Genomic DNA, 12191 nt, shown 5'->3' on the forward strand with positions numbered 1-12191 from the left:
AGGTAATTCTCTGTTAGTCCCAGTAAAAATTCGTCTGGAAATCTCTCGGTTTGAAATTAAATTCTGTCACTCCGAATGGAAATAAGTCCGCTTAAGGGGGGAAAATCCGTTTGCTGAGAACACGCACGCCCCCGCGGAAAATGACCCCAGTTACCTTTGGCCACGCTGCCGCTGCCACTCCGGACTCCATAGTCACGCCCCCGAAACGCCCCGCCGGGCAGGCCGGGCCAATGGACGCCGAGCTCGGCCGTGCGTCACGCGACGCTGGCTAATCGCGGAGGGCCACGACCGTAGAAAGGCCGGGCGCGTCTGGGCTGGCCGCTGGGCGGCGGCGGCGGCGGCGGCGGCGCGGGGTGCGTAGTCTCGAGCTATGGTGGTGGTGGCAGCCGCACCGAGTCCGGCCGACCGGGCCCCTAAAGTAGTGCTTCTGTCGGGGCAGCCCGCCTCCGCCGCCGGAGCCCCGGCCGGCCAGGCCCTGCCGCTCATGGTGCCAGCCCAGAGAGGGGCCAGCCCGGAGGCAGCGAGCGGGGGGCTGCCCCAGGCGCGCAAGCGGCAGCGCCTCACGCATCTGAGCCCCGAGGAGAAGGCGCTGAGGAGGTGGGCGAGGGGCCGGGGTCTGGGGCCAGATCTGAAGCCGGGACTAGGGGCAGGGGCTGGGGCTGGGGCTGGGGCTGGGAGCGGGGACCCAACACTGGCGGTCCCCCAGGGCTCCGGCGCCTTTGGCCTGGCGGGTCGGTGCCAGCGTGGCGCGGGGCGGGGCAGGAAGCCCGGAGGGACTGGATCCGCCTCGCCGGGAACCCAGGGCGGCCCAGGGCTCTTTTCTGTGCTTTTTAACTCTCTCGTTAGAGATGACCAGAGGTGGGGATGCGGGCACCTGTCTTCCAGGCCCTCTTGCTGTGTGGCCGCAGACCGGTGGTTCAGCCTCTCTGAACTCGGACTGTGACATGAAGTCGAATAATCTGTTTTAGTTTACTTCTGTTTCTGGAGAGGCGCGGAGCTGAAATAACAGAGCTGTTGAAAGGGCTGGGAGCTCTGCGAGGCTCACTGGTCTAGCTCAGTGTCTGCGTTATTAAAATGGAACCTACTTCATGAGGTCTTTGGGGAGATTTAGACTTGCATGTAATGTGCCTAGCACTTAGTCCTCCGTAAGTGTTCACTCTTTTGTGATCATTGTGCCTTCTGTGATTTATGAAGTGTCTCCTCTGAGTTCAATTAATTCTTAAAAAGTGTCTCCTCCAACAGACACGGGCCCATCAGCAGGTCACTGCCTAGGATCTCAACACTAGAGATCAGGGAGTGGCATCAGCCTCTCCCTTTTCTAAATTGGGCTTGGGGACGGAGGGTTGATGTCATAGCAAGATTGCAGCCTTCACTGGATTAATGAGGCCAGGCTGGATCCTGTTTAAGAGAATTGGAGACAGGAAGCAGCGGGGGAATAGATGGGGAAAAAGGAAAGTTCCTTATGATGCAAGATGAATAGTGTGTGTGTGTCCAGCCCCAGTGCTGTGACGGGGATGAGTCTGAGGTGGGCGGATGATGCAATATGGGAGAGAATAAAGCAGGTCTTCTAGCTAGATTGACAGACTATTTTTTTATTTTGTTTTATTGAGGGGAGGAACCTGAAGTGTATTTTATCATTAGTCTGTCTCATACTGTAAATAAAAATGAAAGCACCAGCTGGTCAAGTTTTCAAATAAAGACATAAATAAGGTTTGAAATGACTCAGTGTGGTATGTTCCTTTTCTCAGGAAACTGAAAAACAGAGTAGCAGCTCAGACTGCCAGAGATCGAAAGAAAGCTCGAATGAGTGAGCTGGAACAGCAAGTGGTAGATTTAGAAGAAGAGGTAAAACTACTTAAGGTCAAACTCTTTTATCCATTGTATATCCTTCCTTGGTAAATGTTCTGATATTTGCTTCCCATCCCAAGTTGTTTCAGCCCCTATTAGAATACAATTGAATATGTGATTAAAAGTTAAACTAGGCTGGGCGTGGTGGCTCACGCCTGTAATCCCAGCACGTTGGGAGCCGGAGATGGACAGATCACTTGAGGCCAGCAGTTTGAGACCAGCCTGGTCAACATTGTAAAACCCCATCTCTACCCAAAAATATACCAAAAACAACAACAACAAAAAAACCCCCAAGCGTGCGTGCCTGTAGTCCCAGCTACTTGGGAGGTTGAGGTGGAAGGATTGTTTGAACTTGGGAGAGGGAGGGTGCAGTGAGCTGAGATCGCACCACTGCACTCCAGCCTGGGCAACAGAGTGAGACTGTCTCAAGAAAAAAAAAAGGTGGCTGGGCACAGGGGCTCACACCTGTAATCCCAGCACTTTGAGAGGCCAAGGTGGGCAGATCACTTAAGATCAGGAGTTCGAGACCAACCTGGCCAGCATGGTGAAACCCCATCTCTGCTAAAACTATAAAAATTAGCCGGGTGTCATGGCAGGCACCTGTAATCCCAGTTGTTCAGGAGGCTGAGGCATGAGAATCAGTTGAACCCAGGAAGCGGAGGTTGCAGTGAGCTGAGATCATGAGATCGCACCACTGCACCCCAGCCTGGGTGACAGAGGGAAGCCCTGTCTCAAAAAAAAAAAAAAGAAGGTTAATCTAAGTTAGGACAGGTAGGTAGTTGGTGAAGTGGTGAAGCTTGTTGAGGGCAGAAGTGATTGACTTTGTGGCATTTGGTGCTAGATGTGTCTCAAAGTAGATGGATTCAACAATGTTTAGTGAGTTTGTAGTAAGGAATTAGCAAGGGCTAATAGGAAATAATTGCTTAAACTTTACATTCTTCCTGGCTTGGCCAGAAATTCACTAAAGGTTCCTTTCCCCCTCTAGGGTCCACTTGTTATTTAATCTTAAATTGTTGTCTGGCCGGGCGCGGTGGCTCAAGCCTGTAATCCCAGCACTTTGGGAGGCCGAGGCGGGTGGATCACGAGGTCAGGAGATCGAGACTATCCTGGCTAACATGGTGAAACCCCGTCTCTACTAAAAATACAAAAAACTAGCCGGGCGTGGTGGCGGGCGCCTGTAGTCTCAGCTACTTGGGAGGCTGAGGCGGGAGAATGGCGTGAACCTGGGAGGCGGAGCTTGCAGTGAGCCGAGATCATGCCACTGCATTCCAGCCTGGGAGCACAGCGAGACTCTGTCTCAAAAAAAAAAAAAAAAAAAAAAAAAAATTGTTGTCAATTACACATCTTGAACACATAGAGATTATTTATATATGTTTTTAACCCCTTGGTCAATTTGCATATATTGTTCTTTTTAAAGTTTTAATCATTAGTTGGTTCTTCTAAGACTCATGAGTCAGGAGCAGGGTTTTTTTGTTTTTTTTTTTTTTGAATTTATAGTCATCACTACCACTTTTATTATTACCTGCCAGTTCAAGATAGTTATTTTTTTTTTACATTATTATTATGATTGAGATAGAGTCTTACTCTGTTGCCCAGGCTGGAGTGCAGTGGTACAATCTTGACTCGCTGCAACCTCTGCCTCCCAGGTTCAAGCAATTCTCCCTGCTATAACCTCCAGATTAGCTGGGATTACAGCACCCACCACCACACCTGGCTAGCTAATTTTTGTATTTTTTAGTAGAGACGGAGTTTGCCATGTTGGCCAGGCTGGTCTTGAACTCTTGACCTCAGGTGATCCACCCGCCTCGGCCTCCCAAAGTGTTAGGATTACAAGCATGGGCCATCGTGCCTGGCCAAGATAATTTAAAATAAAAAAATTATGGGCCGGGCACGGTGGCTCACGCTTGTAATCCCAGCACTTTGGGAGGCGGAGGTGGGCGGATCACGAGGTCAGGAGATCGAGACCATCCTGGCTAACATGGTGAAACCCCATCTCTACTAAAAATACAAAAAATTAGGCAGAGCTTGCAGTGAGCTGAGATCGTGCCACTGCACTCCAGCCTGGGCGACAGAGCGAGACTCTGTCTCAAAAATAAATAAAAAATAAAATAATAAAATAAAATACATTAAAGCCACAAGTCACACTTTGCTGAAGTCAGTATTGGTAGTTGGAAGCAGTGTGTTATTCTTGACCCCATGAAGTGGCACTTATTAAGTAGCTTGCTTTTCCATAATTATGGCCTAGCTTTCTAAAACCTACTGTGAACACCACAAGCATAGAGTTTTCCAAAAGCTCAAGAAGGAAAGGAGACCAATTATACTGAATCAGGTAGATTCTTAACTGAAATAATTGTTTTAATAGCCTCTTATGAACTTTCTTCCAGAACCAAAAACTTTTGCTAGAAAATCAGCTTTTACGAGAGAAAACTCACGGCCTTGTAGTTGAGAACCAGGAGTTAAGACAGCGCCTGGGGATGGATGCCCTGGTTGCTGAAGAGGAGGCGGAAGCCAAGGTAAATCATCTCCTTTATTTGGTGCCTCATGTGAGAACTGGTTCCAAGTAACATGACCCAGTGATTATGTTTACAGTCTGGACTTCTGATCAAGAGCGTTCTTGAAATTTTCCTTCAGTTTTAAGACATTTTCATGCAGGCAGAGTGTTCTTCCCCTAAAAGCACTTGACACTTACTCATTTTTTAAGTGTGTAGTGAACAGTACTAAGATCTAATAATGAAAACAAGTTACATGGCTCTCTAAGAACAAGTACTAACAAATGCAGTAGCCAACAAGATTACCATGCAATCATTAAGGAGAACCAAAGTAAGAGAGCTACTCAAACCAGACTTTGAATGCTACTAAAATTAAAGTAGTCCTTTGATGAATATTAATGAGTAGGGAAAGGATTCTTTGTGATAGTGATACCTCTGTGGTAAGAGAAGGGTGGTAATGAGTTTTAGTATATAGATAAGGCAAATTCATTGACAACAGTCAAATGGTCTAAAATTGACAATAGCGCAGTTTTACTCTGTGAACGTAATGTTCAGGACGAATTTAAAGAATTACTTGGCCAGGTGCGGTGGCTCATGCCTGTAATTCCCGCACTTTGGGAGGCCGAGGCGGTGAATCACCAGAGGTCAGGAGTTCGAAACCAGCCTGATCAACATGGAGAAACCCCATCTCTACTAAAAATACAAAATTAGCCGGGCGTAGTGGCACCTGCCTGTAATCCCAGGTGCTCGGGAAGCTGAGGCAGGAGAATTGCTGGAACCCAGGAGGCGGAGATTGCAGTGAGCCAAGAGCACGCCATTGCACTCCAGCCTGGGCAACAAGAACAAAACTCCGTCTCAAAAAAAAAAAAAGAAAAGAATTACTTATAAAAAAGATTCTAGGTTTAAATTGCTATAGAACTTTATTATCTAAGAACATTATTATTATTGAGAAGAGCAAGATAAGATGTTATTTGTCAATTCTGCTTGAATCTTTGCCTGGAAAAGGAAAAATGTTTCATTGTGAAGGAAATGTATAAGGAAATCTTACCTCCCTTTTCTCATCTCTTGAGAACTTAAAAGTGGAAATAACAATGGTTAGGGAAAGATTTCAGCTCTAAAGAACGGTTTTCTAGTTTTCTTGAAAGCTGAGAATCACAGCGGTCTAGCAAGCATTTCCTTGGGAACTTGAAGCTGTTTATTCACTTTGGTCTTTCCTCCCAGGGGAATGGAGTGAGGCCAGTGGCCGGGTCTGCTGAGTCCGCAGCACTCAGACTACGTGCACCTCTGCAGCAGGTGCAGGCCCAGTTGTCACCCCTCCAGAACATCTCCCCATGGATTCTGGCGGTATTGACTCTTCAGATTCAGAGGTGGGGATCATTCTGACTTATTAAAGAGCTATATAACCAGTTAATTACATCTGTTTGATGCTTGACATCCCTAACTAGACAGATGAGGGTTGAAGTTAGTTTTTGGTGGGGTTAGAGGTGAACATCAACTACCTTCCTAGTTCCAGGTAATATAGGACATGGAGTGAAGTGTAGATAAATGGGTCTGGTGGGTCCTGAGGTCATTTTAATCACATAATGACTAATTTACATTATGGAATCCAGTACAAAGTGTTCCAGTTCGATTTTCCATAGTATTCTGACAGTTGTACGTCATTTAATTTTTGCCTCTTGCAGTCTGATATCCTGTTGGGCATTCTGGACAACTTGGACCCAGTCATGTTCTTCAAATGCCCTTCCCCAGAGTCTGCCAGCCTGGAGGAGCTCCCAGAGGTCTACCCAGAAGGACCCAGTTCCTTACCAGCCTCCCTTTCTCTGTCAGTGGGGACGTCATCAGCCAAGCTGGAAGCCATTAATGAACTAATTCGTTTTGACCACATATATACCAAGCCCCTGGTCTTAGAGAGACCCTCTGAGACAGAGAGCCAAGCTAATGTGGTAGTGAAAATCGAGGAAGCATCTCTCAGCCCCTCAGAGAATGATCACCCTGAATTCATTGTCTCAGTGAAGGAAGAACCTGTAGAAGATGACCTCATTCCAGAGCTGGGTATCTCAAATCTGCTTTCATCCAGCCACTGCCCGAAACCATCTTCCTGCCTACTGGATGCTTACAGTGACTGTGGATATGGGGGCTCCCTTTCCCCCTTCAGTGACATGTCCTCTCCGCTTGATGTAAACCATTCTTGGGAGGACACTTTTGCCAATGAACTTTTTCCCCAGCTGATTAGTGTCTAAGGAATGATCCAGTACTGTTGCCCTTTTCCTTGACTATTACACTGCCTGGAGGATAGCAGGGAAGCCTGCCTGTGCTTCATTCAAAAAGCCAAAATAGAGAGTATACAGTTCTAGAGAATTCCTTTCAAGTATTTGTTCAGATCTCATAGATGAGCCCCAGGTACTGTCTTTTGACATCCAGCAGTCCAAAGTATTGAGACATATTACTGTAATTAAGAAATATTACTATAATTGAGAACTACAGCTTTTAAGATTGTACTTTTTTTTTTTTTTTTTTTTGACGGGGGCTCCCGCTGTTCCCCAGGNCATCCCCCGTTGAGCTGGTTGTAATCACGGTTTACAAGTCTGTCTCCCTGGATGGACCGTAAGATCTTGGGGGCCAGGGCACTGTTGTTAGATTTTAAATTATTTTATTTATTTACTTTTTTTTTTTTTTTTTTTGAGACGGAGTCTCACGCTGTCGCCCAGGCTGGAGTGCAGTGGCCGGATCTCAGCTCACTGCAAGCTCCGCCTCCAGGGTTCACGCCATTCTCCTGCCTCAGCCTCCCAAGTAGCTGGGACTACAGGCGCCCGCCACCGCGCCCGGCTAGTTTTTTGTATTTTTTTTAGTAGAGACGGGGTTTCACCGTGTCAGCCAGGATGGTCTCGATCTCCTGACCTCGTGATCCGCCCGTCTCGGCCTCCCAAAGTGCTGGGATTACAGGCTTGAGCCACCGCGCCCGGCCAAGATTGTACTTTTATCTTAAAAGGGTGGTAGTTTGCCCTAAAATACTTATTATGTAAGGGTCATTAGACAAATGTCTTGAAGTAGAATTTATGAATGGTTCTTTATCATTTCTCTTCCCCCTTTTTGGCATCCTGGCTTGCCTCCAGTTTTAGGTCCCTTAGTTTGCTTCTGTAAGCAAAGAGAACACCTGCTGAGGGGGCTCTTTCCCTCACGTATACTTCAAGTAAGATCAAGAATCTTTTGTGAAACTATAGAAATTTACTATGTAAATGCTTGATGGAATTTTTTCCTGCTAGTGTAGCTTCTGAAAGGTGCTTTCTCCATTTATTTAAAACTACCCATGCAATTAAAAGGTACAATGCAGCATCCTTGTTCTTTGATTTCTTCTAGGGCCGTAAGTCTTATTTTCTCTCTAGTTGTTTCTGTGTGCTGTGGTAGGACTTTATCCAACTGAAGTGAGCCTGCCACTTTTAAAAGTGACTGAAGGCTTTTCCACCTTAATTACTGCCTGCTTTAATTCTGGATTGCCATAAGTGATATAAGCTATAATTTGAGCAGTTACTATCTTTCTGAGACAGAGTCTTCAGCCTAACTGACCAATATCACAGCCAGTAAGTGGGAGAGCTAGAACCCTAACCACTATTTGCTATACCATCTTATAAATGTTAAACAAGGACACACCATCACATATCGAGATTCTCTTGCCCTTATCATGGGAATTAAGAGCATTTTCTAGACTCAAACTCCCTAGTTTCAACTCTGCCACTGGTAAGCTGGGTAACCCAGGGGTTATATATAATCACTTATTTCCTCATCTGTAAAGTTGTATAATGGTATCTCTAAAGGTGGTTAAGATTCAAAGAGATGATGCATTATAAGAATTTAGTATATGCCAGGCACCATCCTAAGCACTGGAAAGTTAGTTATTACCTCCTAATCCACTTTGGAAGGGTATTAATTTCTTCCAGAATTATATTTACTCAAGAATTTGTTTCATCAAATAATCTCTTCAAGAAAAAATCCTAGTGACATTAATACAATTCCCAAAGACTTGATAACCACCTCATCCTTCATAGCATCTTTTCCTTGGAAATCTTACAAGGTTTTACAGGACTTTCCTTATTTATAAAATTTCACCTATGCCAGTAGATGAAATCATTCTATGCCAATTTAGCATTTAAATGCTCTGTTCCCTACTTATGAAGACTAACTCTGGGGAGGTCAAAGTGAATGAGTAGAAAAAAGGCAGGATTCAGAGAATCCCAAGCAGCAAGGCAAAGCGGACTATAGAATGCCTGTTATCCCAACACTTTGGGAGGCAGAGGTGGGCGGATCACATGAGGTCAGGAGTTCATGGCCAGCCTGATGAACATAGTGAAGCCCTGTCTCTACTAAAAATACAAAATTAGCTGGGTGTGTTGGTGCGCGCCTGTAATCCCAGTTACTCGGGAGGCTGAGGCAGGAGAATCACTTGAACCCGGGAGGCCATTGTGGGAGCCAAGATTGTGCCATTGCACTCCAGCCTGGGCAACAAGAGCGAAACTCCATTAAAACAAAACAAAACAAAAAAAGAATGCCTTTGGTGTAGTGACTGGAGGCAAGTCAGCTGCCTTCAAGATTCGGTCGCTGAAGCCAGGGCCCAATCCTGGTGCTCAGCAATGCAAGCTTGCTTAGGCTCTTAAGTTTCTTCAGAAACTTACAGGCCAGGCATGGTGGCTCACACCTATATCCCAGCACTTTGGGAGGCCAAGGCCAGCGGATTGCTTGAGCTTAGTTCAAGACCAGCCTGGACAACATGGCAAAACCCTCTCCACTAAAAGTAAAAAACATAGCCAGGCATGGTGGTGTGCACTGGTGGTCCCAGCTACTCAGGAAGCTGAGGTGGGAGGATCGCTTGAGGCCAGGGGGCGGAGGTTACAGTCAGCCAAGATTGCAGCGCTGCACTCCAGACTGGGTGAAAAAGCGAGACTCTGCCTTAAAAAAAAGGTTTCTGTATTATAAATATAAGAACAGCCTCCAGCTGACCCCATGATTGGAAACTTTATCTCACCTGATTTTCTATAACTGCAAACCTTAGCGCCAAGAACCTATTTAGGGATTGTATAGGCAGATGTAATTACAGAGGTACTTTAGCCTCTATCATTATAGCACAAGCATCTGGAGGTTGAGGCTCAAGTTATTTATATTCAATGATATCATATGAAAGAGGCAGCTGTACTAACAGGACAGGACATATATAACCAGTGTAAATTATTAGGGTTTTCATTTCCTGCACAGATGGGTGGAAATTACTAAACAGCCTTGAGAAAACACCTGGTATTCATGGACATTTTCATACTGAAACACCAAATTGAATGGTTAGAATAAAAAATCACGATTAATTCCCACAAAACCAAAGCAAGAGTTCCATTAAATGCAGAGGGTTGTCTCATAACTGCGATTGAAGAGGCAAGTGGTAAGATGCCTGCATGCCATTTCCCTAGGCCTTGTCACACCAATCTATTTCTCTTTTTTGTTGTTGTTGTTTTGTTTTGTTTTTTTGAGACTGAGTCTCGCTCTGTCACCCAGGCTGGAGTGCAGTGGCACAATCTTGGCTCACCGCAACCTCCACCTCCTGGGTTCAAGCAGTTCTCCTGCCTCAATCTCCTGAGTTGCTGGGCTTATAGGCACATGCCACCACACCCAGCTAATTTTTGTATTTTTAGTAGAAACGGGGTTTCACCATGTTGGCCCGGCTGGACTCAAACTCCTGACCTCAAGTGATCCACCAATCTCAGCCTTGCAAAATGCTGGGATTACAGGTGTGAGCCACCACGCCCGGCCCCCTCCTTGCTTTTCTACTAGATATGCTATTGGAGCAGAGAGAAAGTAGGGACAGAACTGCAGGCAGAAGGTAATACTGCTTAATCCAGGCACACTTTAAAATAATCAGTTACGTTCTAGTCTCCTAAGAATTCAATTCTCTTATGACATAAAGTTCATTAAGAAACAGAAAGACTGGACCAGGCATGCTGGCTCACGTCTATAATCCCAGCACTTTGACAGGCTGAGGTGGGAGGATGGCTTGAGCCCAGTTCGAGACCAGCCTGGGCAACATAGCAAGACCCCATCTCTAAAAAATAAATACATAAGTAACAACAACAACAAAAAAAAACAAAAACAAAGGAAGACTGGCTTGTTTACCCACCGAACAGTTTCTGAAAGAAAACATCAGTCTTTTTTTGAGGCAGGGTCTCACTGTCACCCAGGCTGAGCTGCAATGGCACAATCATGGCTCACTGCAGCCTCGAACTCCTGGATTCAAGCCATTCTCCCACCTCATCCTCCTAAGTAGCTGGGACCAGCCACGACACCTAATTTTAAATTTCTTATAGAGACAGAGTCCTACTGTGTTGCCCAGGCTGGTCTCAAATGTGTGGGCTCAAGCAATTTTCTGACCTCAGCCTCCCAAAGTGCTGGGATTTTAAGCATGAGCCACTGCACCCAACCAAACATCACTGTCTTGCTGGGGCTATAATCCAAACACTATTCTAACCACAACTACTTCATCTCTAAGACGCTACTAGTAGTCTGAGGAACTAGGGAATTAACATAGCTAGAGGATTTGTACCAAACTGATGCATACTAAACCATGTTTCCTTGAGGAGTTTAATGTTAGACTGCTTGAACTATATTATTGGTTATTTCAACCAAATCTAAATGACATCTTAGATCTGCAAAGACTCTAAAACCAACTGGTCAAGTGAAAGAACACTGACCTGAGGAACTGGACGACACGATCTACTTAGGTTTTAGTTTCCAAACCTGTAATTAGATCATTTTTAGCTGTGATTTCCAAATTTTGATTTAAAACATCACGTGGCCGGGCACAGTGGCTCACGCCTGTAATCTAGCACTTTGGGAGGCTGAGGTGGGTGGATCACAAGGTCAGGAGTTCGAGACCAGCATGGCCAATATGGTGAACCCCTGTCTCCACTAAAAATACAAAAATTAGCCGGGCGTGGTGGCGCATGCCTGTAGGCTGAGGCAGGAGAATCACCTGAATCTAGGAGCCGGAGGTTGCAGTGAGCCGAGATCACGCCACTGCACTCCAGTCTGGGCAACAGAGGGAGACTCCATCTCAAAAAAAAAAAGCCTCCATGCTTTTTGTAATTGTATCCCAAACTTAACTCCCCCTACCCACCAAATCAGGAATGTATTTATCAAAGAATGTAAATATGCAGGCAATACTGCCACCCAGTGTCCTGTCAAGTCTTAAAGAAATGAACTGGCTGGGCACGGTGGCTCACACCTGTAATCCCAGCACTTTGGGAGGCTGAGGCAGGCGGATCACCTGAGGTTGGGAGTTTGAGACCAGCCTGACAAACATGGAGAAACCCCGTCTCTACTAATAGTACAAAAAAAAATTAGGTGGGCATGGTGGCATGTGCCTATAGTCTCAGCAACTCAGGAGGCTGAGGCAGGAGAATCGCTTGAACCCAGGTGGCGGAGGTTGCAGCAAGCCGATATTGCACCACTGCACTCCAGCCTGGCGACAGAGCGAGACTTCGTCTCAAAAAACAAAAAAAACCACCACCACAAAAATTAGCCAGGTGTGGTGGCGCATGCCTATAATCCCAGCTACTCAGGAGGCTGAGGCATGATAATCACTTGAACCCAGGAGGCAGAGGTTGTGGTGAGCCGAGATCATACCATTGCACTCCAGCTGGGGCAACAAGAGCAAAACTCCGTCTGAAAAAAAAAAAAATTAACCACCACGTAAGTGAACATCACTGGGTTTTCCATTCCCCTTTTTCAAAGATCCTCAACCCCCTCTATGAACTCTGTATGCCACTCTTCCAACTCTACATTTGTGTGTGTATATATATATATATGTGTATATATATA

General features: G+C 45.9%; 1 protein-coding gene across 1 annotated transcript; it reads left to right on the top strand.

Moving 5' to 3' along the window:
* The first annotated feature begins 292 nt into the window (after nucleotides 1–292).
* On the top strand, nucleotides 293–6690 carry XBP1 (X-box binding protein 1). The gene is given in 6 exon segments (XM_025398694.1): nucleotides 293–597; nucleotides 1749–1845; nucleotides 4233–4361; nucleotides 5559–5594; nucleotides 5597–5704; nucleotides 6020–6690. Coding segments are annotated over 6 exon segments (1155 nt in total). The 5' UTR covers nucleotides 293–370; the 3' UTR covers nucleotides 6578–6690.
* Nucleotides 6691–12191: the final 5501 nt, after the last annotated feature.

Source organism: Theropithecus gelada, chromosome 10, assembly GCF_003255815.1.
Source record: "Theropithecus gelada isolate Dixy chromosome 10, Tgel_1.0, whole genome shotgun sequence".
Lineage (NCBI taxonomy): Eukaryota > Metazoa > Chordata > Mammalia > Primates > Cercopithecidae > Theropithecus > Theropithecus gelada.